This window comes from Primulina huaijiensis, chromosome 5 (assembly GCF_012295235.1).
Source record: "Primulina huaijiensis isolate GDHJ02 chromosome 5, ASM1229523v2, whole genome shotgun sequence".
NCBI lineage: Eukaryota > Viridiplantae > Streptophyta > Magnoliopsida > Lamiales > Gesneriaceae > Primulina > Primulina huaijiensis.
In genome coordinates, this window is record NC_133310.1 from 18,805,616 (window position 1) to 18,821,356 (window position 15,741).

Below are 15,741 nucleotides of genomic sequence, written 5' to 3' on the forward strand. Positions count from 1 at the left end.
CTAATAGATATAATGATATTTTGTCACAATTTTTTGTAAGTATGGAAGAGAAATTTTAAAAATATTGGGAGGTCATATGAAATGTTGTCTTACAACTTTACTGGACCTAAGTCTAAGTAAAGGGTCATTAGAAATATTTTTAATGAATATTGTGGTAAATTTCTGGAGAAGAGTGTTGACGATCAAATGACGTCTACGATGCAATCTCTTAAGAAAATATTTCGATTGTATTGTAGTGAACAAGAATCGGAGAAGGAGTGAGAGTTGGAAGAAAATTCAATTGAGAAATCAATCGAAATTAACTTTCTACAGACTTTAGGACGCTAGAAATATTTAAAAAAAAAATAGTGTCCACAAGCTCATCAAATAAACTATAATTCTTTTTTAATCAGGATTTTAAAACGAGAGATAACTTCGATATTTTATAATGATGGAAAAAATTCAAGACAATATGTAATTTTTTCATCAATTGAAAAAAAAAACAATTTCTAATATTTCCAGGCAGCAAGGACAGTGTAGGGGCGCCCAAAATGAGCCCATTTATCTCCATGTTCTGTTCGGTAAATTATCGGAGAGAAGCTGGAGTGGGGGTGCGCTTCAAGTCCTGTTTCATAGGACATAGGCTCGGAACCAGACTAGAACCAGACTAGAACCGGTCTGATGATACCGAATTGGACTTCCGGTTCGAATTGGACCTTGACATTGGAACTAGAACCAAAACTAGAACCGTGCCGGTTTTTAAGCAATTCTGTCGGTTCCCGACCTCCTGGCACCGGAACTGGTCGGAACCGGAACCAGGAACCGTTAAGCATGCCTATTTTTTACAGTTAAAAAGGTTTTTGGACCAGTGTTCTAAAAAACGTGAAAAAGCGTGGCTTAAGCAAGATTAAGTGTGAGCAAAAAGCTTCGCTTCACGCAAAAACGTGAAAAAACGATGGTTGACCGTTTGAAATATATAAAAAACGTAGAAAGGCGTGATTTTTTTTTAAAATAAATTTTAACATTTATATTTTATTTAAAGTAATAAAATTTAAAAATATAAAATTTCAAACACAAAAACCTTTAATGGGTTTGAAATAAAATTTGTTTTGATCATTTTCTTTCTTTGCGACGGAGAGAAAACACTTGACTCATTAAAGATCGACAAAAGTTTTATTCTAAACAATCCGTGATTCTGAAACTTATGTTTTGATAACTTTAAAAGTTATGCATATTTTTCTTAAAATTTTTATGTTTATGTGTTATTTATTCTATTCATTAACTTGTTACAATTAAATTTATAATAAAAATAAAAACATTTTTCATACATAATCACGTATTAAATTGAGTTAAACTTGCGAAGTTTGAAACTGGCTTTTAAAAACCTTGGTTTGGACAACTATTTTGAAAAAAAGAATTTTTAAGTTCAAAATAATTAAGAATATTTTGACTTTCTCTACTAATTATATCATTTTGTCATTAAGTATCACCTGGTTGAAGATATTTTTTAAATTTTATCCCTTTATGCTGATTTCATAACTATTTTAGTTATTTAAATTAAATACTCAAAGTTGAGTTTTTATTCTATTAACTTTATTATTGTTTACAATTTTTTTAATTTTTCTTCTTAAGAGAAAACTGACGTTTCACATGTGTAAACCGCAATTTTTGAACAATCTTTTATGTTCATTTTCCAAAAAAAAAATTATAAATAAAAAAAGAGTAAATATGTGGTGAGACGATCTCACGAAGCTTTATCTATGAGACGAGTCAATCTTACCGATATTTACAATAAAAATAATAATCTTAGCATAAAAAGGTCTCACAAAATACGATCCGTGAAACTGTATCACACAAATTTTTGCAATAAATTTATAATAATCAAATGATTAACATTCAATTTCGACGATACGTGGAATCGTATTGCTCTAAAGAAATCAAATCATTTATACAAATTTTAGTTTGACTTCTGATTGCACAGCACCAACTCAAAACAACAATGGGGTCGATGAACTTTGATCCAGAGATTCAGAACTTCATCAAGGTGTGGCTAACAGCAACTGCATCTCTCATCTTCTGCCACCAGATCCCTGCCAGAATCCCAGGCGGCGCCGCCCGCCTCCTCTCCATCCTACCGATAATCTATCTCTTCACCGTTCTCCCAACCCACCTCTCCTACATCCACCTCGCCGGACCCACCATTTTCTACCTTGTTTGGCTGGGTAACTTCAAGCTTCTCCTCTTCTCCTTTGATCAAGGCCCTTTGTCTTCAACCCCACCTCTTTCTCTCCTCCATTTCATCTCCATAGCCCTCTTACCAATCAAAACAGAAACCTCAACCAAACAGGACCAATCTCCCACATCATACTCAAATCTCAAGAAATGGAAGAAAGCGTCGATCTTTGCCGTCAAATGCTTACTTTTGGCAGCTATCGTTAGCATATACAAGTACAGGGACTTCATCCACCAGGACGTGATATTGGCTCTTTACTGTTGCCACGTTTACCTCGGCGTGGAGTTAATTCTCGCCGTTACCGCCGCGCCTGTTCGAGCCATTCTTGGATTGGAGCTCGAGCCGCAGTTCAACGAGCCTTATTTGGCCACGTCACTTCAAGATTTCTGGGGCCGGAGGTGGAATCTCATGGTCACCAGTATTCTGCGGCCCACCGTGTACCATCCCGTCCGCCGTGTCTCTGCGCTTGTCTTGGGCAACAGGTGGGCCCTACCGCCGGCGATATTGGCTACTTTTGTGGTGTCCGGTCTGATGCACGAGGTGATCTATTATTACTTGTCACGTGCCAGTCCCACATGGGAGGTGACGTGGTTCTTTGTCTTGCACGGGTTCTGTGTGGTTGTCGAGGTGGCGGCGAAGAAGGCTCTGGCCGGCAGATGGCGGCTGCACAGTATGATTTCGGGGCCACTGACGGTGGGGTTTGTGGCGGTGACGGGTGGTTGGTTGTTCTTCCCGCAGGTGATTAGGAATGGGTTGGACCGAAAAGCCATTGATGAATACTCAATTTTGTTACGTCTTATTAGGGACAGGATGTAATCTCCACACTGAAATTTTAAATTTATTTTCCTTTAAAATTTGGTATTGGTGGTGTATTTGTGATAAGGAAAAGCTCAATTTTTTATAAGTGGATCAGAATTGATTGAGCAATAGAGCGGTGGAAACCGCGGAATATTGCACCTACACACCTTCATCGCACTTGTTTTTCAAGTGCACCCATTCCAAACTTCAGTCCAATTAAATGAAGAGCGTGAAATTATTTTTTCTTCCCGCATAATCTTTTTCACTTTTTATAGTAAGCAAATACCACCATTTTTTGTTTTGGATCTTTCAAATCATTCCCACAGGAGATCCGGACCCATCTTTTTCTGATCCTTCGAGAAAAAGATTCATTCTCTTCATAAAAAATAGGAGGTAGAACCAATAAAGATTTCTTTTTCGATTTATCCCTGGCTTCATTCAAGAATTGTTTTTGTCCGTAGGAATCAATAGAAAAAGTTTTACATAATCTATTTGCATATACACTATCTATTCATCTTCGTTAAATTTCTTTCTAATAAAGTCAAAATATGTCACGATATATTTTATATCGATATCCATTATAAATATTAATGAATTAAAAAAATTAATTTAATCTATTTTAAGAATTACTTAATTTTTTTTAAATATTTAATTTAATTTTTTAAAATACTTAAACTTATTACGTAATTGAATGTAATCACAAATAAAAATAATTGAATATAAATAACTAACACACAACATATTAAAATAAGGCTTATAAAATATAAATGAAATATAAATATCCAAGTTTTAATTAACTGAATTACTATATAAATTTCATAAATGGTCGATGAGTGCAACTTGTAGTGAGAAGCGTGCCTCTCTATCCTTTAATTTTTTTATATCGATCAAGAAATTTTTGAAAATTTAATATTTTGATCAATAACCATTTTCATATTCGGAATTGGTGCTTCCATCACATCTTGTATTGTTGTATCCAAGTCACGCTCATCCTCAATAATCATATTGCACATTATAATACATGCAGCCATTATATCTTGCAAATATTTCTTCTGCCAAGCATGTGCTTGAGATGCTACAATTGTAAATCGCGATTGAAGTACTCCAAATGCGCATTCGCTACACGACCCTTGTTTTATTGCAAAATATTTTTTTGGACCACTTGGATCATAAATAGTTTGCACAAGAGTTGACCATTTATGATATATACCATCAACTAAATAATATCCTTGATGATACTCTTTCCAACCAATAAAGTAATTTTTCAGATGAGCGATACCTTGTGCAAGATTTGAAAATAAATTGGATGTCTCGAGAACATTAATGTCATTGTTAGACCATGACATACCAAAAAAATACATGTCATATCCAAAGATCATAATCAACAACAGCTCCCAAAATAATGGTCAGATAAACACTACAGTCTGCATATTGTCCTACCGATGCTGTTGAGTAATTTTTCCATCTCCAATGCATATGTATTCAAGCTTCTCAACATTCTGAGAAATCCACGTTTTCCACCAATACAAAGTAGTCTATCAATATCGATGGGTGTAAGTGACCTTAGGTACAGCTCTGCAAACACCTCTACAATATCCTGACAAATACGTTGCAGACATTGAATTGTAGTCGATTCCCCTATCTTAATATATTCATCAGCAACATCCGTTGGTGTACCATATGCCAACATCCACATTACAGCTGTAATTTTTTTATTAGTAGAGAGTCTAAGTCGACCAAGAACATCTACCATTATGTGAAATAACAATCACGATTTTTCACATCATCAACAATACGAAAAAAGGTCTTGTGACATTTAAAAAACGTCTTCAAAACATTACTCTATTGTATCTTTAATTCATTTATGTTTTGAAATTGATTGAAATGATGAATTAATTACTTTAAATAATTAATTAAATTTATTTATACAATTACTTTAATTACTTCAAATATTAAATTTTATTGATTTAAATAATTAAACTTATTACTTGATTTAATATAATAATAAAATTTACTATTAAATTTGGTAAACTTGTGTATATATATTTTTATAATTTTTATTGATTAAATATAATACTATACAAGAATAAGAAATATAATTATTTATAGAACACACATTATAATTAACCATTACAACAAATAAATTCTAATTAAAAAAAATGTTAACGCTATCGCTACACTGCAGCTTTGCACCAAACCTCACTAAAATGGCGTTGGATTAGAGATGCTCTAAGCTGGTGAAAGCAACACCTACTTCACTTTCCAAACTCATTCTCCCCACGAGATTTAATTTTTTCTTTCAGCTTTTACGGTTTAAACTAGAGAAGGTAATGAGTCGGGTTTGAGTATGATTTCATATCCTCCTTCCATATCTCATTTATCATATTTATCATCATCTTCATCCTCATCGGATATTCAATTTCATCATCATCTTCATACCCGTTGGAGGATTGAATATACATATCCTACTCAAAAATCATATTACCACCTATAATTGTATTTTTACAAATTTAAATTATTTCGAATAAACGGTAGATATTTACTAAATTGTTGATAACAATAAAGAAAAAATATAAAATTATTAAATTAAATATTATATAACAAATAACAAAAATATTAGATACAGTTTAGCCTAACATCAGTAAACAAAAACAACATAAATTATATACTAATAATTTTCTTTATTCATTTCAACTAATATAATTGAATAAATGCATATTAAAACTAAATCATAGTCGAAAAATTATATATATATCCGACAGAGAATCCGATACCCAATTCGAATAGAGGAGGGTATGAAGGAAATTTTTTATTTGATTAAACAAATGGATGCTGAGAAATGTCCTTCAAGTGTGCTCTATCACAACCACCATTTTCTCAGTACATTTGGCCATGGTGGAAATGTCCTTCAAGTGTTCTTTAGTAGCTTTTTTTTTTACTTTGGCTTATTTTATGTCAATTGGACGCTGAGAACTCCCTCTTGATGGATTATCTTCATCCAGATTTATAGCAAACCCAGATAACACTGGAGAATCGGGTGTTGGTGATTCTATGTTGGGAGAATAATCAGACTGGGATGAGTCGATACTCCCGTGGTTTGGAATGAAATTAGGTAAAATAGCGTTTGATGACCTAAACTTCTCTTGGTCCTTAAGTAAAGACCACACATGATCCAACCGCCAAGTCGACCCAGCTGATTGCTTAAATAATGTTTTTGATTGATCCAACTATAACAAGGTATGAATCGTATCTTAATTACATAAAGTAAAAAATATAGTTTCATAGAAATATGATAAAAAAAAAAAATTAATTACTCACAATGTCTTTCTCAGAAGCACAACTTGGGCGGCTAAGTTCTACTTAGCTAACACATGAACTAAAGTTTTGGACAATTTTGCTTTGTTGAACCAGCGACATTGGAGGGCCTTAATAGTTCGAGGCTCTGTTGATTTACTGGTGAGTTGTTCGTTGTATGTAGCTGCTACTCGTGACCATAACCTATCGCGTGATTGGTTTATACCAATTATTTGATTTTGGGAGACATCAAGATAAACCATCACGAGTAGTTTGTCCTCCTCGATTGAGAATGCAGCACCACGTTTAGATGAAGTCATTTGATCGTAAATAATTATTCAATTTGGAGGAGTGTTGTCAATGCTTTGAATGATACTTCAATTTATAGCCAAAATATTTTGGATAAGAAATCTTGATCAACGGTCTCAATTAAATGATATCTGATCTGGGGGTAGAAAATTAAATTAATTAGATTGATTTGTTTTGGGATACAAAATTTGATCTAAAGGCGAGAATTGAAAGAACTTTATTTTGAATATACAATGCATCTCTGACATATTACAGAGTTTCTTTATCTTATGCCAGATTACTTGTCTTTGATAGCAAATAGACAATCCGTGATAGCTGACAGCAACGTGACAACCCTTCAGTTGGATTTTAGTGCAAATGCATAGCCCGTGACAGCTAGTATATAGACAAAAGTTGACAGATGAGTTGTCTCTAATTGCGACTAGACAACACGTGACAGCTGACTGCAACTAGACAACCCTTATTTGGCTTTTAGTGGAACTGCATAGCCCGTGAAAAATATTTTTCAACATAGTAAACAAAACCAAGTCGATGCGAAAACAAAAGAATTCGTGGCTTCGATCCGAAAACCAAGTAATCACTTATTTAAAGACCAGTGGCTTCTTGATAATTTACTCAGCTTGCTCAAAAATGAATTTTCATGAGGTAGGTCTTCCAAGTTTTTCTTTTTACGTGTCCTCGTCATCATCTGACGACGAAGATCAATGTAGTGCCAACATAAAAAATGATTTAAATCGCATTGACGAACAACAAACGATTTTAAGCCAACTCATAAACAGTGCTACCGTTGTCTCCAATTACTTCCAAGAATGTGATAATTTGCACCGTCGAGGCACGATCCCAAGGCATGTTGTGATTAATCGAGACATATTAGCCGCTAAATAACGCTTGTACAATGACTATTTTTCTGAGTCTCCAATGTACAATGAATCAATGTTCAAGTGACATTTTCGAATGTCTCGTCGGCTATTCTTGCAAATTATGGAATCTGTTCAACAACATGATAATTACTTCGTATAGAAAGTAGATGTGTTGGGGAGCCCGGGTTGTCCCCATACCAGAAGATAATAGCTGCAATGCGTATATTAGCATACGGTGTGGCGAAAGATTCAACGAATGAGTATATTAAAATCAGGAAGCCTACTGCGATTGAAAGTTTAAAAAGATTTTGTCGGGCTGTGGTGGAGGTGTTTGGTGACTGGTATCTTTGGTCTCCCAATGATGAGGACATTGAAAGGATTCTCCTTATTGAAAAACAACATGGATTCCCAGGGATGCTGGGAAGCCTAGATTGTATGCATTGGAAGAGAAAAAACTGTCCAACAGGTTGGGTTGGACAATATGCTGGTCGTAGCGGAAAACCAATAATCATTTTGGAAGCCGTAGCAGATTACGAGTTGTGGATATGACATGCATACTTTGGTTTGCCAGATTCAAACAACGACATTAATGTGTTGTTAAAATCTTCTCTCTTTGTTAATTTGGCCAATGGGGTAGTTCCCACCGCTAACTATGTCATGCAAGGGAAAGAATACATCATGGGATACTACCTAGCATATGGTATATATCAAAAGTGAGGCCACTCTAGTACAAACAATTCACAATCCACAAGGTCCAAAGAAGAAATATTTTGCAGCACGATAAGAAAGTTGTAGAAAAGATCTTAAACAAGCATTTGGAGTACTGCAATCAAAGTGGGTGATAATCACTGGACATGCAGGAGTTTGGAGCAAACAAGTGCGCATGATATCATAACAACATGCATTATAATTCAAAATATGATTATTGAAGATGAAATGGAATGGAATGTGCCAGTCACAGATTATCGCGAGGCACCCATCCCAGATGTTGAAATGGAACATGATGAGCATGCCCGATTACAAGAGTTTCTTGCACACCATCGTAAATTAAAAGATAAATCGGCTCACTATGCACTCCGAGATGCTCTTATTGACCAGTTGTGGGAGGAGTACAAAATTCGCAATATTAGTAATTTTAACGGTCAATTTGTGTGTTGTTCTTTAAATCATATATGTCGTTTATGTTTGTCTTGATTTATATTTATGTCTGTATGATGAATGTTGTCTCTTGTTTGCAATTTAATGACAAAATAAATGTATTGTTTTAAATATATCGTGTCGAATACACGTGTTGTGTCATGTTTAGCGAATTAATTAAGTTTTGTTAAATAATACATTATAAAATTAATTAATTATATATGTGTGTGTACGTGTATTCAAAAATAAAATAAATTAAAGAAATAGAGTATTTGGTAATATTTAGAGGATATGAGTTGAAAATGAAATAAATTAAAAAAATATGATATTTGGTAATATATAGGAATATGGGTTGGAGAAAGTTTTTGAAAATAAGATCAATCTCTATTTCGGAAGATAGAGGATGAAATAAATTAAAAAAATAGGATATTTGGTAATATATAGAGAATATGGGTTGGAGAAAGTTTTTGAAAATAAGATCAATATCTATTTTGGAGGATAGATGATGAAAAATAGAGGATATGAGTTAGAAATGACCTATAATAATGTGGGGACAAGAATCGTATGTCCTCGTATCCAGATTATTATTATTATATTTTATTTCAACCAAAATCAAATTTATTAATTTCTTGCAGTATACATACTTAATATAAATTTATCAAAACACATTTACTCATGTATACCTCGTTTTCAGAAACACGATATTTTAATCAAATACTTGTAAAAAAATATTCCTGGGGTTAATGAACTCTTTTAAGGCATGTGATATATATTTCATTGTCAGAAGGAAAAAATTCAAATGTTGAATTTTGAACATTTGGATCCGATTGTCCGAAATAATAAATAAATTTTTAATCAATTAAGTGGGTTCTTTGAAGAAGCGTTTAAGGACGTACCAAACTGTAATCTTTTTTTTTTTTTTTTAAATGAACATGATTCATTAAATAGGTAAAAAGTTTAGAATACAAATACTCTGGACATCCCCGAGAGAGAAACAAAATCGTACCAAGCTGTAATCTTGTTCAACAGAATAGTCGCTTTCACGTGCAACACACGTACACTTTTCTCATATATATATATATATATATATATATATATGCTTACTACTCATTATTCGTATAAACAATGAAGTATAATATGCCTCGCAGCAAAAAACCACTCTGCCCAGGACATATTAATATCTCATTTTTATAAGTTATGGCAAGGCATACTATACCGCACAAACATGACGGTTGATAACAAAGGTCAACTGTAAACAATGGAATCGTGTATGAAAACTGAGCAGCAAGGAACAAGAACAAAAACACAAGGCAAGAGAAATAGAGAACAGGTAATCAGAAATACCAGGAGCAGTGCTATCCATTATCAAATTTCATCGAACAACCGTAACTGTGAGTATGTGTTGAGCGGTAGGAGCTACAACCTGTAAGTAAGTGCGTAAGCAAAACCTCACGTCTCTAATTAAATGATGGTTTCACCGTGCCCTTAAGAACAGTTGAAATTGTAGTGCTGGGGCCAGTAGTGGTAGTTTTCCAGAGACATTGTACATACATGTCTCCAACTCAAATGGCGCAGTTTGTCGCACCACAAATACTAGAAAGAAATCAGACAATGCCATGAATAGTTAAGCTTGCCACAAAACTTAAAAGAGTGAGCTATCTTCTTCTCTCTACTGGAAGGTATAGTCTTCCTCAAACTTGCCCAAAAGTTTTACCAATTCGGTTAAATCCACAACAGAATGTATGCATGGCTGTGCACATATGTTATGTAAAAAATTATGAACGTGTCAAAAAGAGGAGATAACGACAATCAACATATTGATCGAATGAATTCACAATCAATTTAAATTAATATCTTAAAAGAAAGAAAAAGTAGTCGTACAAATAAAAGGTAACTTGCGTTAAATGCATTGAGAAACCAATATCGATACATCAATACCCGATCATTTACAAAATTTCAATACACAGATAGACTCAATCTCAGGAGACACCTAATACATACATGTAGTGTTCACTAGATCTAATGAACAAACATAAGGTTGTTACAGTATGGTGATGAATAATAATTGATAAAAACAGTCAGTTAAAGTAAAATACAAACCAAGTAAACATAGATGCACTGATTCTGTGAGAACCTCATTTGTTATACAGGCACAAACGCAAAGTAAAAATGCGCTGCAATTCTAATCAGAGATGTGACAAGAACATAAGTGTAATGCATAAAAAAGCAAGGAAAAATAAGTAAGTCTTCGCCATCAATCTGTGCACTTCAAACTGGACTGAGATAGTCCCAAGGAACGCATAAGGTGCTAGACAACATGATGAATAATGCAGATTGCTGATTTGAACAATGATAATGAGCTTGCATGATTGTATAACCTATATTTTAACTCACCATCACAAAGCCACTGCCTATTAGACATACATCTAGATGATTACACAAACTCTAGAACCAGGATTACATCCCACAAAGTCCGAAAAATATGAAACCAGATTAGACATATATGTGCGCGGCATAGACTAAAGTTTGTCTTGTTACACCAACGTAAAAAGAAAACGCCATGAGGCACACAAGGGAACAGATCAAAATCGATTCTTCACGTAGTCATATATGCTCACAAAAGTGAGCTTCAGATACAAAAGATTTTTTAGACATTCATAAGATAGCAAAAAAAGATTGACAATATCATAGAAGCACCATGAAAACACATTGTATTATCTTCTATGCATATGGATCATAAAATTGAAGTTTATAAGATTAAAACATGTAAATTCTCTTCAAACAACAGATACTCGTAGAAGACGAGACCTCAAGAACTCCCTCAATTTTTATAACATCTTGATCTTCACCACTTTCTACAAGCACTCTTCTCTCATATCTTCTCTTTCTTTTTTCGTTTTTTTCCCAAATAATAAAAGGAAAAAAATAAAAGAAAATTCAGTAATTTAATTTAAACCCAATGGATTTCTTCCACAGAACGAGATCATCGTCGCGGGGCATAGCTCAGAGCCGGAGAGCTGTGCAATAGAGCTCATCGAGGTCTGCTACGGAGGCATCCACGGGCGGCGGCATGTTAAGGTCGAAAGGCAGGGGCTTTTTACAAGAGGAAGAAGCGATGTCACATTCTGCGTCATCAACAACCGAGGATGAGGAATCACAATCGCTACGACAATCATCTGGAGCCATCGGCGGCAACGAAGGATTCCTTCTCCTCTGTGCAAACCGAGGCGGCGGAGGCGGCGGCGGGTGGAGCTGGCGGGGTCCACTGAATGACTCCACGGTGCTGCTCATCCCACTGAAGGTAGGCCTCTGCTGCCCAATAATGTGGTGCTCCCGAGGGTAGAACCGTGAGTTCGAGAAAGGATCATTAGGGTTCGCATCGAATCGAGCTAGAATAGGGTTTTGAGGATTGGAATCGGGGTAACCATTGCCGTTATCCGGCGGGCCAAAGTTTGTCTTCGCCTTTGCCCCACGGAGAGAGAGCGCGGCGGCATCGTAAGCCCGAGCGGCGTCCTCAGCAGAATCAAAGGTTCCGAGCCAGACACGGGTCTTCTTCCAAGGATCTCTGATCTCCGCAGCAAACCTTCCCCATGGCCTCTTTCTAACACCACGGAACCTGATCTCCTTCGATCCTCCAGATCCGTCAGCATCTCCGCCGTTCCCCGCCGCCGCTGTCTGCCTTGCAGCAACTCTCCCTCTCGGCATAGCTCAAATACAAAGAAAACCCACGAAAATTATCGAAATGTACAATTTCACAGATTAAACAACGCTCAGAGATTTGATTGCAATATTATCAGCTCATTTATTCGCGCGCTTCACCGTGTGCTGTGTGAAAAGANGGGGGGGGGGGGGGGGGGGGGGGGGGGGGGGGGGGGGGGGGGGTGTAGGCTGTTGGGCGAGAATTATTTTTTTATTTTTTAATTTTCCACCATTGTTGCATCTGGAATACAAGTCTACATTGGCACACGTATCGATGGTTCCCACTTTTTATTTCATCCACGCACTTAAATAAAAATAAAAATAATGCTAAAGTTACTATCAAAATATATCGTTATAGCGATATTTACAACTATTATATCGCGATATTTTACTGTTATATCGCGAGATTTTGTATTTCATATATAGTGAAATTTTGAAAAATTGAATTTTTGCATTGAATTTTTTGTGTTGTACAAATTGATGTACAAATATGGATGTACAAGTAGCATAACTCTAAAAATATTGGGGTTACCTTTTTATTTTATTTATTTTTTCCAAATATTATTTTGGTTATAATAATTAGAGTAGGTCTCTTGTGAGACGGTCTCACGAATCTTTATCTGTGAAACAGGTCAACCCTACCGATATTCATAATAAAAAATAATACTCTTAGCAAAAAAAGTAATATTTTTCATGGATGACACAAATAAGATATCTGTCTCACAAAATACGACCCATGAGAACGTCTCATACAAGTTTTTGCTTAATAAATTATTTGTTTGGTTTTATTTTTTGGGAAATTTTCATGCAAATCTAAAGTATATATATATTTTTATATAAATTTATATTCGTACAGTTCGTTTTTTAAACAAAAACAAAAAATAAATAGCAAAATCCAAAAAAAAATGTAGTGTTTTCGTAAATAAATAGTCAACAAAACGTAATAAATACATCAATTTTATTATTTTACATAGATGAGTGAAATTTTCGTAAATAAAAAAAAAATCAAATGACACAAAAATTAGTATTATTTTAGTAAATAACAAAACATCTAATGACTAAACAAATAGGAAGATTAATTTGAATAATATTTTCGTTTTGTTGGAAACTAAGTTAAAATATAATCGTAATTTCATCTAAAATTTCACTAATTAATGGATCTTTACCATAAAAAAAAATACAATTATATTTGTGCAAGTTCATATGCTTCGGACACTTACTTATTTCTTCTGCTTATATACTATATGGTATTCCTCTGGTATGGCAAATGAATCCCAACCATCGTATTAGCACATACCCAAGCTATATTTCGTGGCACGGATGTATGAATGCAAGTTTGTGGCTAAGTTGTAGACTTCTAACTAGTCGATATATCAAGTTTTGTGCCGGCCAGTCGAGCTTCGATACTATTATTAATTTATAGATGTTCGACTGTAATATGTTTTATATCAGAGAAAAGTCACACTAAATTAAAAATAATAATACATTATCTTTTTAAATCCATATGATATGTTTGGATTGAATTGGTTTGATTCAGTTTAATTCCTTCGAACTGGCTTATTTTAAAATCAATCTAAATCATTCAATTTGGTTAAGTTTTATATTTCGAGTAGGTCTTTTGTGAGACGGTCTCACGAATTTTTATCTGTGAGACAGGTCAATCCTACCGATATTCACAATAAAAGATAATACTCTTAGCATAAAAAGTGATATTATTTCATGGATGACCCAAATAAGAGATCCGTCTCACAAAATACGACCCGTGAAACCGTCTCGCACAAGTTTTTGTCTTATAGTTCGATTAGATTTCCTATACATGTTTTCTATATTATTTGAATACGTTAGAAATTGTACCCTAAATTTTTTTAGGGAAAGAAAAAGCCTTTCAGTATTTGAATTTGTGTTTAAAGCAACATTTCTACCCCCGATGAGAGTCCTACGATATTACAAAAAAATTGGGTCAAGCAAATCAAGACTAAATTACAGCTGGCTAATGAAAATGAACAAGGCCAATTCTTCGTTTAATCATTACCATTAGACCTCTGTTTTCAACTTAACCTTAATTAAATGTAAGAAAGAGACAGGGTTTGACCGTTCGAGATGGCATGGACATGGAAATTAGTATTGTTAATTAATTTTAAAAAGTTAAAATATTGGTCCGATCGGTTAAATTCAGTATAATAATCAATTAAAATATTCTTAAAAAAATCGATTGTGCTACACATTGTAGTAGACACAACATTCATCCTGGAAATCGAAAAATGTAGCATACCTTGAGAACTCATTGTTGGTGGGAATCTATGAAGAATGATCCAAATGTAAAACATGTCAACATGTTAAAGCTGAGATAATGAGATTTGGTGGTATGCTACATAATCTTGAAGTGACACAATGCATAATGTTATGGATTTGTGACACATCTACCTCATAACAATCAGTCTTGTGCTGTAATTTGGCTGATTGTTGATATATTGTCTAAATCAGGCCATTTTATTCCGTACTATCTTACTTCTATTTATAAGAAAATAGCAAAATTGTACATTAATCATGTGGTGAGACTACATGATGTGCCTATAATTATAGTATCAGACAGTGATCCAAGATTTACTTCGGAGTTCTGGGGTAGTTTGCAATCAGTTTTGAGTTCAAAGTTGGCCATGAGTACTGCTTATCACCTCCAAACAGATGATCAGTCAAAAAGAACCATCCAAATTTCAAATGATATGTTGCGAGTAGTTGTAATGGATTTCAGTGGTGGTTGGCAAGAATCATTGTCTATGGTCAAATTATATTACAACGATTGTTTTCAGGCAATGATCGGTATGGCACAATTTGAAACTTTATGTGGTAGAAAGTGCAGATCTCCGATTTTTTGATAAGAACTAACGGAACAACAAATTTCTAGACAGCGTTTGTGCAAGAAATGAAAGATAATTAAAGCTAGATTGATTAAAAAAAAAATTGAAAACAGTCCAAGGTCGTCAAGGAAGTTATGTTAATAAAAGGCATAGGCTTTTAGAGTTTCAGGTTGGCTACTATGTTTTCTTGAAATTATTACCGTTTGGTACTATGAGATTTGGGAATAAAAGAAAGTTAGCTCCGTGTTATATTGGTCCGTATACGATTGTTGAGATGATTGACACATTAGCTTATCGTTTGTACTTGTCGCAGATTTTGTCTTTGATACATAATATGTTTCATGTATCTATGTTACGAAAGTAAGAGTCAGATCCGTCTCATGTCTTGAGTACCAAGGATGTGGAGTTGGACAATTCTTTTAGTTATGTTGAACATCAAATGAAGATTCTAGACCAAAAAGAAAAACAACTCAGAATCATGACAATTCCTTTGGTCATGGTAAAGTGGAGTAGACATAAGACAGAAAAATCTATATGGAAATAAGAGACTAAGATGTGTGAAAAATGACCTCAC

At 34.4% G+C, this 15,741-nt stretch overlaps 3 protein-coding genes across 3 annotated transcripts; 2 read left to right on the plus strand and 1 right to left on the minus strand.

The window, feature by feature from the left end:
- The first annotated feature begins 1,884 nt into the window (after window positions 1-1,884).
- On the plus strand, window positions 1,885-3,073 carry LOC140977554 (long-chain-alcohol O-fatty-acyltransferase-like). The gene has a single exon (XM_073442305.1). The coding sequence runs from the start codon at window positions 1,979-1,981 to the stop codon at window positions 3,026-3,028; it is 1,050 nt and encodes a 349-aa protein (XP_073298406.1). The 5' UTR covers window positions 1,885-1,978; the 3' UTR covers window positions 3,029-3,073.
- Window positions 3,074-7,689: 4,616 nt separating this feature from the next.
- On the plus strand, window positions 7,690-8,022 carry LOC140977709 (uncharacterized). Its single transcript, XM_073442455.1, has one exon. The coding sequence runs from the start codon at window positions 7,690-7,692 to the stop codon at window positions 8,020-8,022; it is 333 nt and encodes a 110-aa protein (XP_073298556.1).
- Window positions 8,023-11,402: 3,380 nt separating this feature from the next.
- On the minus strand, window positions 11,403-12,469 carry LOC140976808 (ethylene-responsive transcription factor 3-like). Its single transcript, XM_073441132.1, has one exon. It carries the CDS (start codon window positions 12,313-12,315, stop codon window positions 11,614-11,616), a length of 702 nt encoding a protein of 233 aa, XP_073297233.1. The 5' UTR covers window positions 12,316-12,469; the 3' UTR covers window positions 11,403-11,613.
- Window positions 12,470-15,741: the final 3,272 nt, after the last annotated feature.

Excerpts from the sequence above, each read along its gene's own strand:
- LOC140977554 (XM_073442305.1), top strand. The coding sequence starts at position 1,979 with ATGGGGTCGATGAACTTTGATCCAGAGATTCAGAACTTCATCAAGGTG.
- LOC140977709 (XM_073442455.1), top strand. The coding sequence starts at position 7,690 with ATGCGTATATTAGCATACGGTGTGGCGAAAGATTCAACGAATGAGTAT.
- LOC140976808 (XM_073441132.1), bottom strand. The coding sequence starts at position 12,315 with ATGCCGAGAGGGAGAGTTGCTGCAAGGCAGACAGCGGCGGCGGGGAAC.